The sequence below is a fragment of the Cervus elaphus genome, chromosome 24 (genome assembly GCF_910594005.1).
Source record: "Cervus elaphus chromosome 24, mCerEla1.1, whole genome shotgun sequence".
Lineage (NCBI taxonomy): Eukaryota > Metazoa > Chordata > Mammalia > Artiodactyla > Cervidae > Cervus > Cervus elaphus.
In genome coordinates, this window is record NC_057838.1 from 22,964,172 (window position 1) to 22,986,936 (window position 22,765).

The 22,765-nt window shown below is 45.2% G+C and overlaps 1 protein-coding gene across 24 annotated transcripts in view; it reads left to right on the forward strand.

The window, feature by feature from the left end:
• LRRFIP2 (LRR binding FLII interacting protein 2) overlaps nt 1-21,867 on the forward strand; it is a 110,182-nt gene extending 88,315 nt beyond the window's left edge. For 12 of the 24 annotated variants that reach the window (XM_043885726.1, XM_043885731.1, XM_043885732.1 and 9 more), the window contains 9 exons: nt 4,305-4,397; nt 6,805-6,897; nt 11,629-11,730; nt 11,943-12,075; nt 13,615-13,664; nt 18,003-18,126; nt 19,476-19,555; nt 20,116-20,220; nt 20,643-21,867. In XM_043885726.1, coding sequence (XP_043741661.1) covers nt 4,305-4,397; nt 6,805-6,897; nt 11,629-11,730; nt 11,943-12,075; nt 13,615-13,664; nt 18,003-18,126; nt 19,476-19,555; nt 20,116-20,220; nt 20,643-20,753 — 891 coding nt within the window. In that variant the 3' untranslated portion in view covers nt 20,754-21,867. The remainder of the gene's footprint in view (nt 1-4,304; nt 4,398-6,804; nt 6,898-11,628; nt 11,731-11,942; nt 12,076-13,614; nt 13,665-18,002; nt 18,127-19,475; nt 19,556-20,115; nt 20,221-20,642) is intronic. The other 12 variants (XM_043885737.1, XM_043885751.1, XM_043885734.1 and 9 more) reach the window with 2 other exon arrangements.
• Nucleotides 21,868-22,765: the final 898 nt, after the last annotated feature.

Genomic DNA, 22,765 nt, shown 5'->3' on the forward strand with positions numbered 1-22,765 from the left:
GAACGCAGCACACGATCTGGCGCCACAGTAACAAGGTTTCCTTAATTTCCCATTATCTAACCTTGCTTTGTCTTCACCATTCATTAGATTAAGAAATCTTCCTGAATAGTCATAAGAGAGTTCTTCTTCTGGCAGAATGTCTCTGGCTGCAAATTGGCCTCTTTCACTTTGGTTAATATTTTCAAGTTCAACTGTGTGGTACATGCATCTGTACTTCATCCCTATTTATAGCCTAATAATATTCCATTGTATAGATATACCATGTTTATCCATTCGTGTGTTGATGGACATTTTTTTCACTTTTTATCTGTGATGAATTATGCTGCTATAAACATTTGTGTACAAGTTTTTTGTGGGAACATTCATCTTTTAAATATTATACCTAGGAGTGGAATTGCTGGGTCATTCGGCAAGTCTGTGTTTAAACATTTAAGGAATAACCAGACCCTTTTCCAAAGTGGTTGCACCGTTTTCTCTTCCCTCCGGTGGTGTATGCAGATTCTGATTTCTCCACATCCTCACCAACACTTGTTCTTATCTGAGTCTCTTCCTCGCCATCCTGGGAGATGTGGCTTTGGAATGCATTTCCTTGATGACTAATGATTTTGAGTGTATTTTGATATGTGTACTGTTTGTACATCTTCTATGGAGAAACGTCTGTTCAGATCCTTTGCCCATTTTTAAATTGGATTATCTTTGTGTTATTGCATTGTTAGGGTTTGTATATTCTAGATTCAAGTTCCTCATCAAATACGTGGCTGGCAAATATTTTCTCCCATTCCATGACTTGTCTTTTCACCTGACTCTGCTTTATTTATTAGTGTAAGCTGCCCCTCGTCCCTTATTACTCAGTGCAACAGTTTACATAGGAAAGGCAAGATAAAAGCATGACTCTCTTCCTTTGTTTACAAGTTTTCAAAATAAGGAATTGATTGTTTAGCATCCTCTCACAGTGACCAATTATTATCATTTTTAAAAAACCATTATGAAGGCAGGAATTTCATGATTTCCATTCACTGTAGCTTTATTCTTACTGATTTTCAAGTTGTCCCACGTTTATCTAAAGTGAACATCTTCAGGTTGATTCCCAAGAAATTTCGACCTGAGTCTGATTGGTTGTGATAGCCTCTTTGCCGTGTAGTGTAAGCACGTTTTCAGGGCTTGTCTGGTGCATTTTCTGCTCCAGACCTGAATCAGCTGTCAGCCCAGGGAGCCCTGGCTCTCTCGCTGGAGTGGTGTGGGTGCTCAGGGCGCACGCACCACGGCGCTGGTGACTCTCTGGGCCTTTTCAGTGGCTGTGTGAGGGCGATGTGTACACGGGGTATTTTTTGTTTTTAAAGTCAAAACATGTATAGTGTTAATTTATATTCAGACTTCGGATTTTTACTTGACCTCTCTGTCTTACATGTGTGTATCTCCTTCTTCTGAAACTGCCCTTCCCAGTTCTCAGAGTCACTCGGGATGGGGGTAATTTTGTTATATTCTATTTTCATCACTTTATCCCACAGTACCTAGAATAGCAATACCAGCATTACCACCAGCAGTATAATTACTGAAAATAGTTAAAAGCATGTTTGTTTTTCTCTGTTTGGTTGTTATTTTACTGCTTGGCTATATATAGTACAACCATTGTTTTTAAAGTTACTTGAAATAGTTTCTCTGTGCTTGTATCACTAACTGAATACATACAACTAGGTTCACTACATTTTCCTTTCACTATTTAGGAATTGCTTTTTCAAATTTTTTATTATGAAATTATTTTTACTTTTAATTGTGGTAAAAAAAATAACAAAATTTACCATCTTAACTGATTTAGAGTGTGCATCTCATTAATGTTTATTCACACTGTTGTGTGACAGCTCTTGAAAACTTTTCATCTTATGAAACTGAAACTCTGTATCCATTGAACAACCCCCCAGTTCCTCCTCCTGCTCCTGGAGGCAGTTCTGCTTCCTGCCCCTATGAGTGACTCCCCCAGGTACCCCATATAAGTGGGGTCATCTCTGGCTTATTTTACTTAGCATACTGTCCTCAGGGCTCACGCACGTTTGTAGCAAGTGACGAGATTTTCTTCTGAACACTACTCCACTGTACTTATGTACCACATTTTGTCTGCCCTTCATCTGTCAATGGACATTTGGGTTGCTTCCACAGTGAAATTTTTTACACAATTTGTGAATTATGTACACAGATCTGAAGTCAAATCAGTAACAAAAATATATTCAAAGAAGTCAGTCTTTTGTCTCATTCTCGTCATCCCGATTTTCTCCTTCCTTAAGGGAATTTTTTTAATTAAATGGTTTATCCTCCTTTTTTTTTTTTTAATCCTAAGAAGACATTTTTCCCCATTCAAAAAATAAAATATATTTGTGTTTCTCCTTTCTTAGAAAATGGTAGCATACTGTACTATTTTTCTGTATCTTGACTTTATCACCTGATGACTAATATAGGGAGCTTTTCCTCTGTCTTTTTTTTTAATCACTTATACTACACTTTGTACCACCAGTTTCCTATTAATGGACATTTGAGTTGTTTGCAGTTTTTTGCCCTTCAAAATAGTCCTGCAAAACCAATGTACTGCATAGGTCTTTGTATATTTTTGCCAGTATCTGTGCAAGCCAGAAAAGTTGAGTTTGCTGGGTCAGAAGGCCTGGTGGCCCTGCTGGATATGATGGACTCTCCTTTGTCCGGGATGTACGATTTTGTATTCCCACATATTTTAAGAGAGGGTCAGTTTCCTTCTCCGTACTACTTCCCCCTGAGTATGGTGTTAAGTTTGGGGACTTTTACTGGTGTTTTGGTGAGAAACACAGTTTTATTTTGCATTTCTCTTAGTATGGGCATCTTTTCATTTTCAGAGCAATGTACTTCTTTTTCTGTGAATTGTCCCTTTTTTTTTTTTTTTTAGCCTATTCTAATAAATAGTAGGGTTTTTCCCCTCCTATTTCTAATTTTTGAGGCTCTCTATATGGAAAGATGGTATCCTTTTGTCTCTGCTATAACTTAGTTAAACAGTTTTTTGTAATCATTTGTCACTTGTCTTTTTGCTTTGTTTATAGTGTTTTTGCCATGCAAAAGTTGTGTTTTTGTTTTGTTTTTTGGCGCCGCTGCAACTGCTTGTGGAATCTTAGTTCCCCAACCAGGGATCAAACCACCGCCCTCTTTAGTGGAAGCACGAAACCCTAACCATTGGATCTCCAGGGAGTTTCCCAAAAGTCTTAAATTTTTATGTAGTCCAATTTTTTTACCCCATTCTCCTTCTTGTTTGTGGATTTTTGAGTCATGTTTTAGTAATGTTTTATCCACTCCTTGGTTATGGCGATACACTCACCTTTTTCTCTAGTGACCGTGTGTCTAACTTCCGTTCTTCTGTCTCTGGTTTCCTCTCCCTTTTCCTTCAGTGCATCTCTTCTGGTGTGTTCTGTGAAGTTCGGTTCCAATTTTCTTCTTCTGTGTTTATATCCAGTTATGCCAACACTGCTCATTTAAAAGCGTAGCTTTTCTCATTGATTTGAACCGCTTTTTGTTTTGTCGTTGTTTAATATGTCATTGGGCCTGTTTCTGGATTTTCTATTCTATTCCATTGGTCTGTATTCATGAGCCATTACAACATTTTTAATTATATAAGCCGTATAGTACTGTTTCAATATCTAGTAAGGGTAGCTTTCTTTTTTTGTGTTTTTCTAGCTGTTTTTTTCTTGTTTTTCTCCCAAATAAACTTTATAATCAACTTATGTTGCTCTGTGGGGAGAAAAACCTGTTGGTATTTTTATTTGGACTGCATTTAATGCATAGGTTATTTTAGGGGGAACCTATGTTTTTATGATGCATCGTTTTATTCAAGAATATGGCATGCCTTTCCATTGGTTCAGTCCTACGTCTCTGTCTTCCAGGAATGTTTTATATTATTTTCCTCGTATATATTTTGAGTATATCTTACAAGTTTACGTGTATGTATTTTATTTTTTGATAGTGTGTTTCTTGTATCTTCTCTCATTTTGATCTGTGGCACTTCTTGAATTTTGCATGTTAATTTTATAAGCTGTGGTTTTACTAAGTCATTTCATTATTCAAAGTAAATTTGCCATTGATTAGTTTGGATTTTCTAGATATGTAATCATATGAGATGAAAATTGAGAATTTCCTGAGCCTTTCCGCAAAACACAGAATTTTTCTAAGTTACAGTGCATGGCAGCGCAGGTGTGTTCTGGGGGTCACACACAGCCTCTCTGTCGCTATATTGTAGCTGTTCCATCTGTCCTGTGCCACCATCTGTGTTAACCGTATCATTTCTTTAATAACAGGAGTTAGAAAGGCAGAAACATATGTGTAGCGTGCTACAGCACAAGATGGATGAGCTTAAAGAAGGCCTCCGACAAAGAGATGAGCTAATTGAGGTACGTCCGGGAACTGTGGAAATACCTATTTTGAGGAGAAAATGCGCCAAATGGAATGAGGGCATGTGTGTTGGGAGGGAAGGGAGTTAAAATGCCACAAACCCTGTACCTGTCTCTTCACATTTGGCCGCACCCAAACATTTTACAAGTGTGAAACATGAGAGCAGGCTTAAAAAATTAATGCTGTAACCCCTGTAAGTATTTCCTTTTTAATAGCAGAAGCTTTGGTTACTGTCTTTTATTCCTAAGCACACTCTTCCCTAAAGATACCTTAGGAAGTGGGCAAAAGGAAACCCCTCAGAGTACCATGATTCTTGGGAATGTAGTGAATGCTCTATTTTGGGACATGATTCTTGGGGAAGAAGAAGTTTGATCTTCACTCAGGTAGGTGCATTTCTGAAATGGCTAAATGGAAAGAAGTTGTCTGGATGCCTGGTGGGAGACAGAAGGCGAAACTTGGCTGAGGCTGCGGCTCTGGTTCCCCTGGCAAGGAGCTCTAGGATCACGGCAGGGTCCTAGGAGGGGAGCCCTGTGGGCCTCCAGGAAACCTTTGATGGCAGTTCTCATCCTTTTGGACCTGCTACCTGGCATGCATCTCTGTTTTTCTTTAAATGTGGTTTTCCTCTCGAGGTTGCCATTTTTTAATAAATATGGGGTTAGGTTTGTTGGGACTGGCTCCTGCTTGCTTCCTCGGCGTGGTTTCCCGGCACGTCTCGTGTTGATGAGCAGAGGTGCCGTGGTGATGTCAGAGAGGCCCGCTCCAGCGACCCTGAGATGCCGCCTCATATGTCACGCTCAGCTCATCCATGTCCCTAGTGGTTCAGAGCTCCCCTCCCTGCTGCTTCCCCCCTCCTTTTTCTCTTCCCCCAGCGGATCTGACTCACTTTACCTCCCCCCATGTGAATGATTTTAAAAATGATTTAATCGAGGAAAAGAAGTGATTCTATTTGCGGATTTATATTACTTTTTTGTCATTCTTGAGAATAACTGAACTTGGCTTGCTGAAAGCGGGTAGAATTTGTGAATTCTAAATGCAAACACAGATAACCCTTTGAAACTATCAGGTTACATATGGAGTTAGTTGCCTTGGTTTACCATATATGGCAAGAAGTATATTGTCCACACTGTTTCTTGCTGGCACCTAAAAATAATGTGTGAGTTCTTCTCCCTCTCTGTCTTCTTGTTTTTATGTGTCAGTATGCCAGCCACTTCCTTCTTTTTCTAGTTAAAATGTATAATTTTTCCCCATTACAATTTCAAAAGAATGATAAAACTGCTTTGGGAGCTGCTTCTCAAATTCAGTAACTTACGGTAGAACTGGTTAAGTGTTCTGATTTTTAATGTGATGATTGCATTTAAGAGGAATTTTAATGCTTGACTTTTACAACTTGTCAGCATGGTCTCTTAATTTAAAGCCTAAGGCGCTGGGTATACAAACTTTAGTTTTAGGTATTTTCTTATGTTTAGAATTAACATCCTTCAGATATTAGTACTGGAGAAGGAAATGGCAACCTACTCCAGTATTCTTGCCTGAGAAATCTCATGGACAGAGGAGCCTGGAGGGCTACAGTCCATAGAGTCACAAGAGTCATACACGATTTAGTGACTAAACCACCACCAGATGTTAATATACGCATTTACTTATAACTGAAGAGTCTTGGCTATGCCAAAATAATGCTTTTTGGTCTTTAGAATTGAGAACCACGTGGTAAATACATGAGAGGTGTGAGTAGGGAAAGTAGGAGGTGATAATTTACCAGTAATGCAGAAATGAAACCTGCTAAATATAAGAGGGTATAAATTGTGCATCACTGCCTCCTCAAAAGAGTTAAGAATTGCTGAATGCTAAAATTCAAGTATTTCTAAAAACTGCTGTGATCATTTGTAAATTATGATGTTCTTGCTATCATAGATGCTGCTAAAGGAAAGTGAGCATGATTGAGCTGTGTCCCTCTCCTGTTTTTTCCAGTTCTGCTTTAAAAAAAGAGCTCAGAAACTCCTGCTTGTTGTCAGTGACAAGGGTCACGTGCTCATAAGCAGGTCTGACTTCCCCTCTCTAGAAGTGTAAGTGTCCCGTGTTGGAGGAAGGGCAGTCACGAGTGGAAGAGTACACGCGCGGAGCTAGCTGGGCGTGTGCAGGAGCCCGCTGGCTGGCTGTGGCTGGGACCGCCGTCCCCGGCCCCTCGCTGGCTGGCCCCGCACCAGGCCAGTGGCAGTCACGGCGCCTAGACACTGCGTGTCATCCTTCCTTCCGACAAGCAGCTCTTGCTTTTCCTGTTCATCACAGCCTTTCTCCTTTAGTTAAGTTTCTTTATCAGCTTTATTTCTCTTCTGCTTTCCTCCCCCTCACCCCATCCTCTTTTTCTTCCTGCTCTTTCATTTTTCCTCTTCCCCTCTTCCTCTGCAGGAGAAGCAGCATATGCAGCAGAAAATAGACACCATGACAAAAGAGGTGTTCGAACTCCAGGAGACGCTGCTTTGGAAAGATAAGAGCATTAGGGTATGAAGTGAAACTGGGCTTTGGCCCGAAGCTCACAGACAAGGACTAGACCAATGTAAATGTAATTTAGAGATTCCTAAAGTTCTGTCCTTTGATTATCTTTGAGCATTTATACAGAGTGAAATATAAATTAGCAGAAGACAGAAGGTTCCCTGGGAAAACCTGATCCTATGCCTGGAAAGAACTCTTCTCTCCAGCTGACTCTGGGCTTGTAAAATGTACAAGCAAGAGCTTTCTAAGGAAGTTGTTCTTCATTTTCCCAGGATTTTTGTGCAGAAACAGCCACAGGCATTTAGTTCAAACTCTGTGGGTAATTTGATACTCTTACATTGCAAGAATCTGGAGAAGCAGCAGAGGATAGGGGGTGGGGGAGAAGTTATTAACATCCCATAAATCTTTGGTGAATAAAATAGGAAGAGATCAGAATCATTTTAATTACGGAAGTGGATAGGAATGTAAGATTTTGCTGGTGCTGCCAAACTGTGACGTCTCCTCTAATTATATCCTCATAACTCCCCAGAGCAGGGGCCCAGATAAGGAAGAAGTTCTCTGCCTTTTTGCTAAGCCCTTCAGGTAGACCCCAAGAACTCCAGAGACTGAAAACATTCCTGCCAGCTCATCCCAGGTAGCCTTTTGACTGGCAACCGCCTCATGGCATAGGACCTCTGTTCCAGAGACTCCCCTTGTCAGGGGAGATGAAGGAAAAGACAGGAGACCTCTGGCCTGAGGACTAAGGAAGTCTTGTTCTGCTTGAAATTAGCTGGTGGTGGTGGCGCTCAGTCCCTGAGTCGTGTCCGACTCTGTGCGACCCCCTGGACTGGAGCCCGCCAGGCTCCGCTGGCCATGGGATCCCCAGGCAAGAATACTGGAGTGGGTTGCCGTGCCCTCCTCCAGGGGATCTTCCCAACCCAGGGACTGAACCCGTATCTCTTCCGTCTCCTGCATGGGCAGGCGGGTTTGTTACCACGAGCACCACCTGGGAAGCCCAAACTTTTTTTGAAATCATCCTAGACTCTCATGCAGTTGTAAGAATTAATGCAGAGATCTTGCATGCCCTTTATCCAGTTTTCCCAAAATGTAACATCTTGTAAAACGGTAGCACAGTCGGGCGTTGGTCTTGACCCACTCTGGGTGGAGCACATCTCCTCACTGCGAGGGGCCCCTCCTCCTGCTCTCCTAGTCACGTCTGCTGCCTCAGCACCGCTGTCCCAGGTGCTGGCAACTGCGCCTCTCCATTTCTGTAATTTGTCATCTTAAGAATGTTTTATAAGTGGGATTGTACAGTATATAGCCCTGTGGAATTACATTTTTTCCACTGAGAATAATTCCCCTTAAGATTCATCCAAGGTGCTTCATGCATCAAAAGTTTGTCCCTCTTTTGCTTTAAAAAGTTGTTTTGTTGTTGTTGTGGCAACATACAAAAAATAACATAAAATTGACCATTTAAATCATTTCTAAGGAAGAGTTCGGTAGTATTAAGTCCATTCACATTGGAGGTTCCACAGAACCTCTTTGCATCTTGCAGAACTGAAACTGAACTTTATTAAACAACTACTCCCCAGGTCCCCTCGTCTGTCCCCTGGGAGCCCCCATTCTACTTCCGTTTCTATGAATTTGACTACTCTGGGTACCTCATATGTGGAGTCATACAGTATTTGTCTTTTTGCGACTGGCTTATTTCAGTTCAGCGTATGTCCTCGGGGTTCAGACATGTCATAGCATATGTCAGAAGTCCTTCCTTTTAAGGCTGAATGATACTCCAGTGTGTGTGTGTACCACACTTCGTGGACTCAGTCATTCATTGATGGACACTTGGTTGCTCCCGTCTTTTTGCTGCTGTGATCATGAGTTTGCCAGTCTCTTCTGGTGGTTTCTTTTGGGTACATACCCAGGAGGGGAACTGCTACGTTATATGTAGTTTACTTTTTGAGGAACAACCATACTGTGTTCCATAGCAGCTGCACCATTTACCTTTCCACCAGCACTGTACAAGGGTTCCAGTTTCTCTCCATCATTGCCAGCACTCATTTATTTTTTTGTAGTAGCCATCATCATGTGTGTGAGGTGGTCCTCCCTGGACTTTTAAAAGATGCATTTTAAATATGATGTGTGACTACCTGATGTATCATGTCTCTAGCTTCACTATCAAGACTTAAATTTAGTAGCTCCATGAAGGAGCATGCCCCTGTTCTCATATTCAAGTTCAGTTTTAATTATTTCATTGACCCCAGTGTTCGTTCATCTGGCACCAGCGTAGCTCTGAGCACCCAGGGGTCATGTGCAGAATGGGTGTGTGTGAAGGGCTTGTATGTCCCTACAGCCTAGCACCAAGGCTCACTCCCATTCTCACTAAAGATATTTGTGCCTGTATGTAATTATAACCTGTTGTCAAGAAGTTCAGCCTTTCGGGCTTCTTGACACTAGAATTTGAGGTTAGGTCAGGGGTAAAAAATTATTTAAAGCTCCACAAGCATGTACTTTTTACCCTAAAAAAATCTGCTGTAGGAACACTTACGGAAGACAAGCCCAAGAGTAGTGATTATATGGTCAGGTAATACAGAGGATTTCAGATCCAGTGTGAATACATTTGGTCTACTTATAAGGTATTTCAGTAGTCTTCAAACTCTGTGGTAAGATGGGAAGATTTGCAGGATATATTTTATTTTCCCACCCATAATTATGGGAAGGTGAAATTTGAAAGTCCAAAAGTAAAGATACAGTCTGCTGTAAGATTGGGAAGAGGAACAAATGGCATGTACTAGCTAGCATTTGCTAGAACTCGAGTTTCAAATTGGTCTGTTCCTAAGGGGTTTTCTCCAGTGTTATTAATCGAGCATGTTGTGACAGTGGCCGCCGTCCCCGCCGTGTGTGGCGATGCACGGCACGACAACGCACGTGGACACCTATAACCCAAAACAGCCAGCCCAGAGAGGACAGGCTGCCACGGATGGGACAGTGCTGTTGGGCTTTGCTGTCCTAATGTTACACTTGCTAGTAATGTAACAGTGTTAATACTGGCTTGAAGTGTTCCACTGAATGCCTCGTGGTGTTGGGAATGCACTTACTAACTTACAGGCAGGCTCTCGACACACAGTATGAATGTAGATTGTTGAAAGAGGAAGCTGGATGTTCACATTGCAGTTTGGGCAAAGAAGGAATAGGACTTGTCCTGTGAACTGCTTTTCCAGTGGCATCTGGGGTGACAGTAAGGGAAGATAATGTGGCCTTCGTGGGGTGACAATACATGCAGAGTATGCGAGGGCTTTGAACCAAAAACCTGGACTCATTTTCTGGCTTTGCCACTTACTGTGACTTCAGGTAGAAAACAGCCTGTCAGAGCCTCAATTTTCTGATCTGTGAAATGGGGATAAGAAAAGTACAGGGTATGTAAGGGAAAAATTAAATATAAAAATACATGAGAGACATCAATTTTAAGACCTGGAGCTACACAAATGGCAGTTGCCACCATCCCTTATTTACTTACTGGCTGGGAAATAGGGTTATAATGATTTAGAAAGTTCTCCAGCTTTTCAGCAGTGAGTAACTAAGCAGTTGGCCCACTTCTAGACTCTGTAAACCAAGAAGAGAATTCCTGTTGTAGTTCAACTTCTTGCATGAATGGGAACGCTGGTAGAAAACACTAAACGTAGGAACAAATGTGCAGAGAAAGGCTTTTTCAAACAGCCCAGCTGCTAGGTTGCATGCACTGCTTACCCGGGTGGGTTTGAAGTCTGGCTATTTTATGACATGAAGTAGCAGTATGTCAGCATGGACCAGACGTGTTCCTGCTTCTGTCCGCTGTCCTCAGCTCTGACAGCTGTGAGCTTTAGGCAGCAACAGGGAGAATACACATGGAACCCAGGCCGGCTTTCCATGAACCTTCCTGCGTCTTCCGCACTGCAGGGTGCTGGCGCTGAGTACTCCTCTCAGCCTGGGCCAGTGGGTGGTGCTGGTATCATCCTTTCTTCTGGTGAGGAAACTGAGGCACAGGTCAGTTAGGAGGTGCCGGGACTCATCGGCCTGTTTGCAAACCCATATTCTGCTACCTGCCATAAGTGGGCTGGGTTTATTTCATCAGTTTTTCACATTTTGAATGTACATCAGAAAAGCAAATAACCATTAGTTGCATTTAATTAACAAAAACAGATCCTTGAGAATTTGGGGTAGGGGGTTAGCTATTTTTCATTGAGTGGTATATGAGGAATATTTTACCATATGATGTAGAGGACAATTACTGCAGCCAGTATTTAATTAAAATACATTGTATATATACTGGTTATTCCAGAACCCATTTTTTATTTTTTTAAAAATCAAGTATATTCTTGAATATACTAGTTCAGTTTAACATGAAATGTGGGTTTTTGGACTATCAGATAAAAGCATCCTTAGGAGGTTTGTCAGGAAACCTTTATATTAGTATTATTTATTCTTCACCTTCCTTCTCTGTTTATTTTCATTGACTAAAAAGGGTTTGTTTTCTTGCCTGATGCACTAAGCATGCTTTGCCAGATTTACACACGATTAACCACTTTCTACAAAACTTTCTTCTGAAGCTAGATACATAGGACTCTGTGTTCCCTCCGTATCTAAGTGCTTGTGTCCAAAGCTTTTAACGCCTCCTTGTCTCTGACGCTTTATCTTTTTTGAAGTTGAATCCGGTCCTGCTCTGCTCCCTTTCATTTGCTCTCTCTCTCTCTGCCCTTCTTTCTCCCGCTGCCCCATCTAAACCAGGCCTTTGAGAAACTGAAAGAGCACGCGGGCTGCCTCAGGAGTGAGCGGGATGCGCTCCGGGAGGAGCTGGCCACCCTGAAGGCAGCGGCGGAGGCGGGAGAGGTACGTGAGCTCCTCGCCGCTTTGCTGCTCCTGCCGCCCTGTCCTCCTGCCTCTGAAGCTCTCCCGTCCAGAGCCGGGGTGTGAGTCCGTCTGCGGAGCTGGTGCTGACCAGGGGTCCCCGCAGCAGGCGGGTGTTGTCACAGGGCCACCGTGCTGCCGCCTCCTGCTTCCCTGGGGCTCTTCTGTGACACCGAGTCTCCTCCTCCCCGCAGAAACATGGCCTAGTCATCATCCCCGACGGCACTCCCAACGGCGACGTCCACCAGGAGCCCGCAGTCGGGGCCATCACTGTGGTGTCTCAGGAAGCCGCCCAGGTCTTGGAGTCGGCGGGGGAAGGGCCGCTCGGTAAGACGCTGCCGCTGCGTTGACTGGGGTTGGTGTTGTCCTCCTGGACATCCAACCTGGGCACATCCTCTCTTGGAAAACAAAAACCAGGGTGCTCTGAGCCTTCTCGACATTCTTGAGAGGAAGACACCTGGGCATGCTGTCCTCGGACGTCCTTGACCTTGGGAAAGCAGCACTTGGGCCCTTGCCAGGCAGGGTCAGGGGGTAAGGCCCCTGGTCGGAAGCATGTTGGGTGTGTGTGTGTGGCTTTGTCATTTAAACACTACTTTCTGCGAAGAGAGAATACAGCACATTGTGTCCTAGGGAGCCAGAGGGCTGGTCGGTGGCTTCCTGAGCATGTTCTAAGTTTTTTCCTACAGGAGCATCTGGTTTTCTGTTTTGCGACTCAGGATTCTGTAGCTCTTTGCCACCGCACTTCTTAAGGCAACAGATGAGCAAAAGTTAGCATTTCAGTATTCACTTACATAACAAATTGCCAGCCACCAGTGTTAGTTTCTGCAACAGTCCCCCCGTCAGTTATGTGTTCAGGGCTAAGCCACTTAAATTGGACGCTTTGAGAGCCTGACGACACTACCCTCAGGAAGACGCCCATCTGCTGCGTCTGCTCAGAATCCAGCCCTCGGGGATGCACAGGCGGATGCTCTGTCATCAGCCACTTTTATATTAAAAGTGATCTTTCTTCCTCTTTTATTTTCATGTGTGTCAGTTTCCTAGAAGAATGTGTATATGATAGAGGCAGGCCCACTCTCAATGAGGGGGCTCTGGAAGTGTAACTGCCTGTCGGCCCTCTGATGCAGCGGAGGATGCCGCAGAGCACGGACGTGTCCGGCCACGGGCAGCTGCAGGGTTTCCTCTGCCTCGTGGGAGGGGCTGGAGTCTTTGGCGGTGACCGTGGTTGGCCGTGGGGAGCTCGTCATCTGTTGGCATCCCGTCGGTCCAGGGCCCTATTCTCCGGCATGTTGGGAGGGAGCATCCATCCCCTCAGGCCAGGGGTGGCCTGCATGGTCCTGCTGCAGAGCCTCTGACGAGCCTTGACGGCCCACGTCTTAGAGCCCGCACCCCTGTCCCCACACACACAGGCCTTATGGGCCTTGCCTGCTCCTGGCATCGTGTTCCTGGGCGTTCTTTGCTCCAGCATCCCCTCAGGCTCATTCTCAGCCCTGTCCTCTCTCCCGGAGTTTGTTTTCTCATTCTAAGGACTTAAAAGCCTGTAGGGGTACCCTTGGCTTTCAGGGGATTGTCTCCTGGTAAAACTTTCAAATTTTTGAAACGAGGAAATGATCTTTGTACTTGCATTTGTCTTCCCGTGGAAAATCACTGCTTTGGGGAGCAAATGTTGTATTCAGTGCCTGATAAACATCAACTGTGTGGAAATATGTCTTGAATCATCCAGTACTTTCCCTTTCATCATTAAAGCCTTCATGTGTTTTGATACTCAAAGCGGTAAATTGTTTATCAGATGTTTGCTATTTGTGAATTTGAAGAATTATTTTAAATTGTTTATATACTACATCATTACACACTTTTCATTTGTTTTAGACATAAGGCTACGAAAACTCGCTGGGGAAAAGGAAGAGCTACTATCACAGGTAAACGCATTCTTCTCATGGGAGGGTAATCATAATTGTAACTGACTAAATCATGTGGTAAAATGTGAGCAAATTAAAATGTGCACTAGAAAGACATGTGCTTATTTCAGCTATCACTACTCCAGTAAGAGTTGAAAGATAAAAAGTCGTATTTACCTCTTTGTTGTCTCCTAGTCTTTAAAAAACAGGTATAGGCCACAGTTCATTCAGGCAGCCTGCTCTGCAAGCCCTGTTAGGACGGGCGTTCCCGCCTGGCTCTCGTGTTCGGTCCCTGTAGCTGCCTGCGGTGCGCGCTGACCGCTGCGCTTCTGTGTGACGTGCTTCGGCTGCTTCCTGGCCGTTCTGTGAAGGCGGTCCTGGTGACACCCCTCTATGGAGCGTGGGGACTTCACTTGCTTCACCCCATCTCCCTGCCCAACGTCTGTCCTTCCCGTCCCCACTCCCTCCCCGCAGAGGGACAGCGGGACTCCAGTCGGGCTGTGTCATCGGAGGTCTGTAAGCAGCGCGCACAGCGGGCCTCGGAGCGTGCCCTGGGGCCCTTTCATCTCGGGCGTCTCGGCTCCCTGCAAGTCAGGACCGGGGTTTGCCTCGCCTCGCGCTTGGGTTCCTAGGTGCTGGTTTCTCATCTAGGGGCAGGCTCTCCAGCAGTAGTTTCGGCCCACACTCCGTGTTCCCTCAGTTCCACTTTCTGGTTCCTGGAGCGTCTGGCTCAGCCCTTCTGAACATGCTGGCTCGCTCCCTGGGGCAGAGACCTTACCACCCTGCTCATCATCTGGTTTCCTTTGCCTGTAAGCGCCAGGCTGGACCCCATTCTGCAGCGTCTTAGGCCTCCCTCCCTCCACCTCTGTTCTCTTGCTCAGGTACATCCCCCAGTAGCTTGCAGAGGACAGTTTGGGGGCAATAAATTTTTCTTAGCTTCACAGGAGTGAAAATGTCATCTTACCCCTTTATTTGATTAACAGTTTGATGTGGTTGTGGACTTCTTTGTTGTAATCACTTGCATTCATCTTCTTTTTCAAAGAAATTGCTTCATTGTCTTCTGGCCTCCTTTGGCTATTGAGAATTTCAAGGACATTCTGATTTTTTATTTTTTATCTGTGACCTGTTTTTCCCCTCTGGAAGCTTGGCCCATACTCTCCTTTCTCCCTAGTATTATGAAAGTTCAGTGATGTGGTTTGGCGTTTTGTGTGAATGCCTTTATTGTTTCTCCAGGCACGTTTAGCAGCACAGGTGTAGGCATGGAGTGAGCAGTGTTAAGATTTTACCAGGTGAGGAGACTCAGGCAGATGGGGTGCAGGCATATGCCAGAGTGATGATGGACCTTGAGATTAAGCTGGCCAAGGAGGTTTATGGGGAACCTAGGAAGACACCAAGGCACACTGGAGAGAAGATGCAGACAGTGGATCACAGGGCCAGTGGGGTGGAAGGACTTTTGGAGTTGGGTGCAGAGAGAATAAGCTGGAAAGATCAAGAGGAGTGGTTGGAAGATGCACGGGACTGCCCTGGGCAGGGCTGGCTGGCGTCTGGTGACGAGATCTGGTGCATGACAGTGGGAGCGCGCGGCTGAGGGCGGGGTGGAGTAGATGGCGAGGTCCTGTTCCAGACACTGAGGGATTCACTGTGAGAGATGCTCTGCTCAGATGGATTTGAATTTGCCAACAATTCAGGCAGGAATAACCTTGCAGGTATGCGAGTTAGGAGCTATAATGGTGATGAGAGTGCGGGGTGATGGTAGTGATGAGCATTTATAAAGAGGAGATGTGACTGGGAGCTGCATTAGGAGTTCAGGGGGCCAGAGGGAGGCGTGTGCGCAAGGAGAGCAGGGGACCCTGACCCGTCCTCAGGCTCAGCAGGGGCGAGGGGCTGCCTGCCTGCAGGGGAAGCAGCCCCTCAGGGGGGAGCAGGCTGGGGCAGTGGGCCCGTGCAGTGGGGACGGAGGGGCTGCTGATGACACAAGGTAACCAGAGGGTTACCAGGGTCCTTTGGGGAAGAGCACAGGCAAGAGAGGTGAGCCTTTCTGAGATGGACATGAGCAGGAACGACAGGGAAGGCGACCCGAGGTGGGTAGTGATGTCGTGGCTGAAAGGGCAGAGCTGACAGGAAGGACCGGTTCAGTCCTGGTGCCCAGCTCACCCTTCTCCATGGCGGGGGGCAGGCAGACTTGGCCCAGTGCCAAGCCGTCCCTCTGCCCCCTGGGGATGGAGCTAAGGACGGCCAGCGCTCTTAGCATGCAGCCTCACCTTTGACCCCTGAGGAGGAAGCGCTCGGGAGGCGTGGGGAGGCCTAGGCTTCGCCCCATGTGCTGCCTCCTGCGTCTCTGGTGGGAAGTGCTGTGGGCATTTGGGGAACTTGACTTTGATTTCTGACTTGGGGGGAAGGGGAGTAGACCTCAGGCCAGATACTCAGATTCTCTCTCCTGGTTTTCTATCCCTTTCATCTCATTTGTTCTGCTTTCTAAAAGATCTTCTCAACTGTACCTTCTTATTTTTACTGAGTTGTATTTCTGAAGTCTTTATCTCGGACAATATTGATATGCCAGTTGATTTGCTCCCCTTTAATTTTTTTCTGTGTAGTTTGTTTCATTCCAGATGTTCTTTTATGTAGATTTATTTAGTTTTCAGTTTAAAAGTGGAATACTAAAAAGCTGATGGGCAGCTTGTTGGTGGGGCCCATCCGAGTTTCTGTAAAGCTTGATGTGGCTGGGAGCCTTCGATGTGGGCGTGCTGGACTTGTATTTTAGGCTCATCAGAATTCTAAAGAGTGCGCCTCCAATCTTCTGCCTGAGGCTCCAAGCCCAGCTGTGTGCAGTGTGGAAACAGGGTGGGCTAGAGGCCTCCCCATGCAGCTCATTTCTGTCCATCTCATTTTCCATTCATGCAACTGCTGTCTCCAACTGGACCTTCTTCTTTCCCAGTCCAAAGTCCCTCAAGTTTATCTTCTATTTTTTTTTTTAATGTAGATAGCTTATAATTGGCATAAAATCAGCTGTTGTGTATGCTTAGTCGTGCCCGACTCTGTGTGGCCCTACGGACTGTGGCCCTCGGGGCTCCCCTGTCCATGGGATGCTCCAGGCAGGAACACTGGAGTGGGCTGCTGTGTCTTCCTCCAGGGGATGTCCTGACCCCAGGCCTGAACCCGCATCTCTTAGGTCACCTGGACTGGCAGGCAGGTTCTTTACCGCTAGTGCCAGCTGGGCACACACTTACAGTGTGCAGAGATTAGTCTCCAAGGGCGCCACGACAGAGACCGCAGGACAGAGGCAGTCTCCACTGTGGAGGCGAGGAGCCCGGGGTCCTGTGTCCGCAGCGCAGCTTCCTCCTGAGGCCTGTGGGGGAGGCCTCTCTTCTAGACGGCGGGCCGCTGGGTCCCTTGGCTTGGTGACAGTGTTCTCTCTGCCATCACACGGCTTCCCTGTCCATGTGGTGCTCTTCTGATTAAGGACCCAGGCATACTAGACTCAGGGCACACCTTATTTCAGTGTCATTTCATCTCAACTAAGAGCCTCTGCAGTGACTGTTTCCAAAATAAGATCACATTATGAGGCAGTGAGCTTAGGACTGTAATACAGGAACTTTGGGGGGACAGCAACCTATGAAACCACAGGGTAAAAACATGCATAACCCAAGTCCCTGTGTCCCTTTGTAACCCTCCTTCCTCTCCCACCTCCTCCCCTTCTCCGGAAACCACCAATGTACCTTTTTGCCTCTTCGGTTTGTATTTTCTGGAGTTTCTTGCACTGCATATACTTAGCTTGAAACTCACCATTTTGCTGCATGTGTTAGCAGCATGTTCGCTTCTTTGGCCGAGCAGTAATCCACTGTATATACATGAACTACTGTTTGCTTTATCCTTCCGTTGATGGACATTTCAACAGTTTCTTGTTTGGGGCTATTAATGAGTAAGCTGCTAAATGGCCTTTATTTGGGGGTAAAATAAGGTAAATTTTGTAGCCAAACTCAAAAATATATTTCCAATTATTTGTGTATACAGCTTTCTAAATAAGAATACTTAACTCTCAAATTAGAACAAGAAACATCCAACTGATGGTGGGATTTTCCATTTTAAACAAAAATTTAAAAATACCCAAAGATGTGCTTTTCTACAGATGAACACAAATAATGAAATATGGCTATTTTTTGGCTATTTTCATTAAGACCCCCGGTCCTGGAGCTCACTCCTTTTGATCATTTTGTTCATAGCTGGCCTCCAGCACCTGAGACAGTGAGAGGGTCTCTGAGTGACTATCTGTGGCCTTATTCTAAGATGCGGCCATGGGGCCAAGCATCTGTTTCATTTGAGAGGCTGGACCTCGCTGATGAGCCCTTACTTCCTCTTCAGATTAGGAAACTGAAGCTGCAGTTGGAGGAGGAGCGGCAGAAGGGCTCCAGGAGCGACGGAGGCACAGCCGGCGACCTGGCGGAGCTACAGAACGGCTCAGACCTGCAGCTCATCGAGATGCAGAGTGAGGCTGGGCCGGCGCACTCCCCGGGGTGGGGTGCGAGCGGGCTGCTCGGGCCTGTGGTTCCAAACATCAGCCCTGAGGTGGACCAGAAAAGCTGTCCCAGTCAGTCACGGACTGAAGAGCCTGCTTCTAGCTGCTGTCCTGGGTAGTGCTCTCCCCTCCTGGGTGACATGATTTCTAGAACATCTTGCAGCTAGTGACATCACGACACTGTCCTTTTTCACATTCCTTTGTCATCTGTAAGCCTCCTTCCTACTGATAAGTTTTTCTGGGGAGTTTATCTTAGATGATTGGAGGGATGTATTCAGAACTCACTCACACCATGCAGAGTGGTTTTAGAGTTTTCCCAGAAATAGTCTTGACTTTACTAGATGGAATTTAAAACAGGCCACAAAGTAAGCCCATTCAGTTTTCCTGCCTGTTTTTGACCCAATATTACTGAATATTGTAAAACACCTACTGTATTCACAGTATTCCACAGTAGGGAGACATCTGTATATGGAGAATGTATAATCCACACAGGGGAGACTTTTATTTTTCCAATTTGAATAAGGCATTTCTAATAACTTATTTTAAAATAACTGGTTCCTCCATGACCTTTTCATCTACATATTCTGAGTGAGGCCACGTAGGCCTTTTTGGACAAAGGCTTCATTAGAACTAACTTACTACCATTAACGTTTCTGTTAAATATGGATGGCTGGAAGGAATTTTTCTCCCCCAGCATTTCTAAACTTCTTGTTTTAAATAGTTTGCTTCTAGGTCAGATATACAGCTGATGATTTCCAGCTCTATCCCTAACGCATTATCACAACATACTACTGAAAAGCATTTACTTCAGCAAATATTAAGCGTACATTATGTGCAGAGCACTTAGCTGGAAACAGGTAGACGCAAAAAGCTGAGGCACCAGGGGACCTGTGTTTTCCTATGTTCTATATAACGTGAGGAAAACATGATAAATGTCCTAAGAGCGCAAAAAGGAACAAAGGAAGGAGAAGCTACAGTTAACTTTAGAGGGTCATGAAGAAGGTGAAAACTGAGGACCTTAATGGCTGCTAGACTTAAGAGATCAGAGGTGGGCAGAAGGGGAACCAGGACAGGGGCCCTGCTGCGTTCAGAGTCGGGCTCCCTGCTCCAAGCTCCACCCGCACACACCAGAATCTCTTCTGGGTGCTGTGGGAGCACGCGCTGGAGCGGCCCGCAGCACCGCGCCGGGACCGGGCTGACGGCAGCGGCGGCCTGCGTGCTCTTCGCCACACAGCCCTCTACTGGGCAGCAGGCGGGTCCCCCTGCCTCTCCTCACACCTGCATCCCTGCAAGAGGTGGTTTATTCTCTTCTCTCCTAGGAGATGCCAACAGACAAATTAGTGAATACAAGTTCAAGCTTTCTAAAGCGGAACAGGATATAACCACCTTGGAGCAAAGCGTAAGTCCTTCCTGTGAAAGGTACCAAGTGATTTTAGTCCCCCTGACAACACATCTGCTTCCTGCCTCTCAGTGGCTAACCCCGTGAGTGCCTAGGTTTCTCTGAGCTGTGTCTGCAGCTGGATCTCTAGAACAGCTCCATATTAAAGTGGAGAAGCCAGCAGTGAACTTCAGTCTTCTCTATGAAGGAAGACCAAAGCTATACTTACATTTCTTGGAGCCAATTCAAGAAAATGGCCCTTTATAATATATTCCCTTCCTGTACATTTCAGAAAGCCTAACGACTTCTCCATTCTGGGAGTCTCCTCCCGGGATGTTACTGTGGCTCTTGAACAATATAGTCATCATAAAACTGAACATGGGAAACTGGCCCTGTGATGACTGCACAGCTCATCCTCTCCATAGCAGCTGGGTTCTGAGAGGACCTCCGACTCACCCTGAAGGGGCTTGCTAGCATTAGGTTACTTGGAATCTGTCGTGATGTCGTGTTTGCATCTTGGCTGCAAAAAAACTGGTGGCTCCTAGTGCCAGCCCCTGAGGACTGTGTTCTCGTATTTACAGATCAACCGCCTGGAGGGGCAGGTGCTGAGATACAAAACCGCTGCTGAGAATGCGGAGAAAGTCGAGGATGAACTGAAAGCAGAAAAGAGGAAGCTACAAAGAGAGGTACTTACTGGGTGCTGTGGGAGCACCCAGTATGCTTCTCGAAATACGTTCCTAAAAAAAAACTCCTTTGGAAATACATTCTTTGCTGTGTAAGGATTTTCATCCTGGCTCCAGTCTTTAATGACACAGCAGTAGAATCATTTACTCTGTGTTGGTTTTCTGACCTGCACGGGGACTGCCATTTACGTTTTGCTCAGAAAAGTTTTTGTTTTAAATGAGGTTATGTCTCTGTATGTCTGTATGCCCTTTCTCTCAGCACCACTGGTTCACACCTCTGGCTGGCTGAAAAAAGACATTTAAGACCACCCCCTCCACCCCACCCCACCCCCGGCAGTAATTCCATTTCCCCGAGAGTGCAGAGGAAAGCCATGTCGGGCTTTGTCTCTGACCATGAGAAGTGACCGCTCTTTTCCCGTTTGCAGCTCCGAACAGCACTGGACAAGATCGAGGAGATGGAGATGACCAACAGCCACCTGGCCAAGCGGCTGGAGAAGATGAAGGCCAACAGAACCGCACTGCTGGCCCAGCAGTAGGCCCACCCGCCCAGCAGCGCAGGCCCCTCTCAGGGCTGTTTGGGCTTTGTCATTCAGATAGCCACTTGGTATTTTATAATTTATGAGAGAATGAAACCGGTTTGAATCTTCATGAATGAACATTTTGTGTGTAGTTGATTCTAGACTAAGAACTAGTCCATGCCGTTACTTTTTATTTCCGTAATTTTAGAATCAAGTTTACTCACCATTGTTCCCCAGCCGCCTCAGTGACTGGGCCCGTTTCTGGAGGACAGCGGCTCAGCGCCCACTGAGATACTTCCTGGAGACCTCAGAAACACAAGTGCCTTCTCCACGGTGCAATTCAGACTACAGTGATCTCCAGGGGCCAAGAGACACTTACCCTTAATATCAGGTAGCGTTTATATTTAGTGAAGAAACAAGTTCACAGGTGGGGAATATATGTTTCACTCAAATTTGTATGTTTGGAGGAAAAAGCCTTTTTTGTAAGATATTTAAATTTATATAAGAAAATGTTAGAAAAGGATATGGGGAGTGTATATAAAACTTGTTTTATTGCATGGGGCAGGGGCGCCCAGGGCCTATTGCTCTTAAAGTAAGAGTAGGGTCCCTTAGTCTTCACATCAGCTGTGCTGTATCTTGTAAAGTATTTTCATCTGCTGCTTATTTGTGGAATGAAACCTCAGACCAGCCCAATGGAGAAGGAAGGGCAGGCCAGGCAGGTGGAGGTCAGCCTGAAGAGTCTGTTAAACACACCCTTCTGCTGACTACAATTGGCTACTGACACATTCGTTCTGTTAAGAGGAGCCTTTAAAACAAATCATGGCGCTCACGCCCCTCCTCTCTCCTTAAGGAAGAATAATCTGAAACACAGAATTTAAGAACTTTGGTTTCATCCTTAAAGGTACCCAGTTCCGAGGGTTTTGCCGTGGAGTGTGTAGCCATGTTGCAGTATTTGTGATTCTCTGTTGTTCTCAGAATTGAGGTGGTTTCATGGAAGTGATTATTATATCTTCAATGTGTTTACACAAAAAATACGGGGGAAGTCTAATGAATTAAGGCCACATAAGATAAAATTAGACATGAAACTAGGTAATAAAGTTAACTTAAATATGAATAAAATCTCTAAAAATTATTCTCTTCTTTAGAATAATTATCTGTTTTAAAAATATGGAAACCAATGTCCTGAATTGAGGTGATTTCCTGTAAGTTTTCTTTCAGGTGGTGTGTAGGAGGGGCGGTGGGGAGGCATGTTCTGGGATGCAGATCTGTCCTAGAATCCCACACCTGGCGCCGGCATGCTGTGTGGTCCAGCTGCAGGCCCCGGGAGTCCCTCCTCCTCTCCGCCCGTGGTCACTCAGCCTGTCTTGCTCCCAGGGCTGTCTGTCCTTGTCCCTGTCTTTTCCAAATGGAATGGCTCCACTTCTTTTCTGCAGAACTTTCTTCACTGAGCCTTGTGAGCTGCACTTACTTCCAAACTACAGGCATTCTTCCTCCCGGTGCTGACTGCACATTTCTTTAATGCAGGCTCATATTAAGCTTATTTTTAATGGCACTGATAATTCAAGTTTGTATTTTTATAACACCCTTCAAACAAGAATGCCTAGAAATGCCTTTATCATATGCTGGTATAATTGATAGCCATTAACAAAGTAGGCTAACTTACAAACTCATGCCTGTTATGCATTGCATAAAGACTGTTCAACTTTTTTTTTTTTTACTAAGACTAAATTAATTAGTTATTAAAGGTACTAATAGATTGACCATGTAGAAAGCTGAACTGACAACACCATCAGAGTCTCTTATAGGTTCAGGTGCCTTTTAAAAGCATAAAAAACATAATGTCTATCACCTGATATTAGAAATGCATCAGAATATAAAGAATCAAATCAATGCATGATCTATATAAAATTTTCAAGGCCATTTAGACTTACCAGATGTCCAAGAGGCTTTCAAACTGCTTTTGGCAGTCTTCAACACAATCAGGTATACACTAGGTGAAAATGGATCTAGGTAAATTTCATTTGTAATGA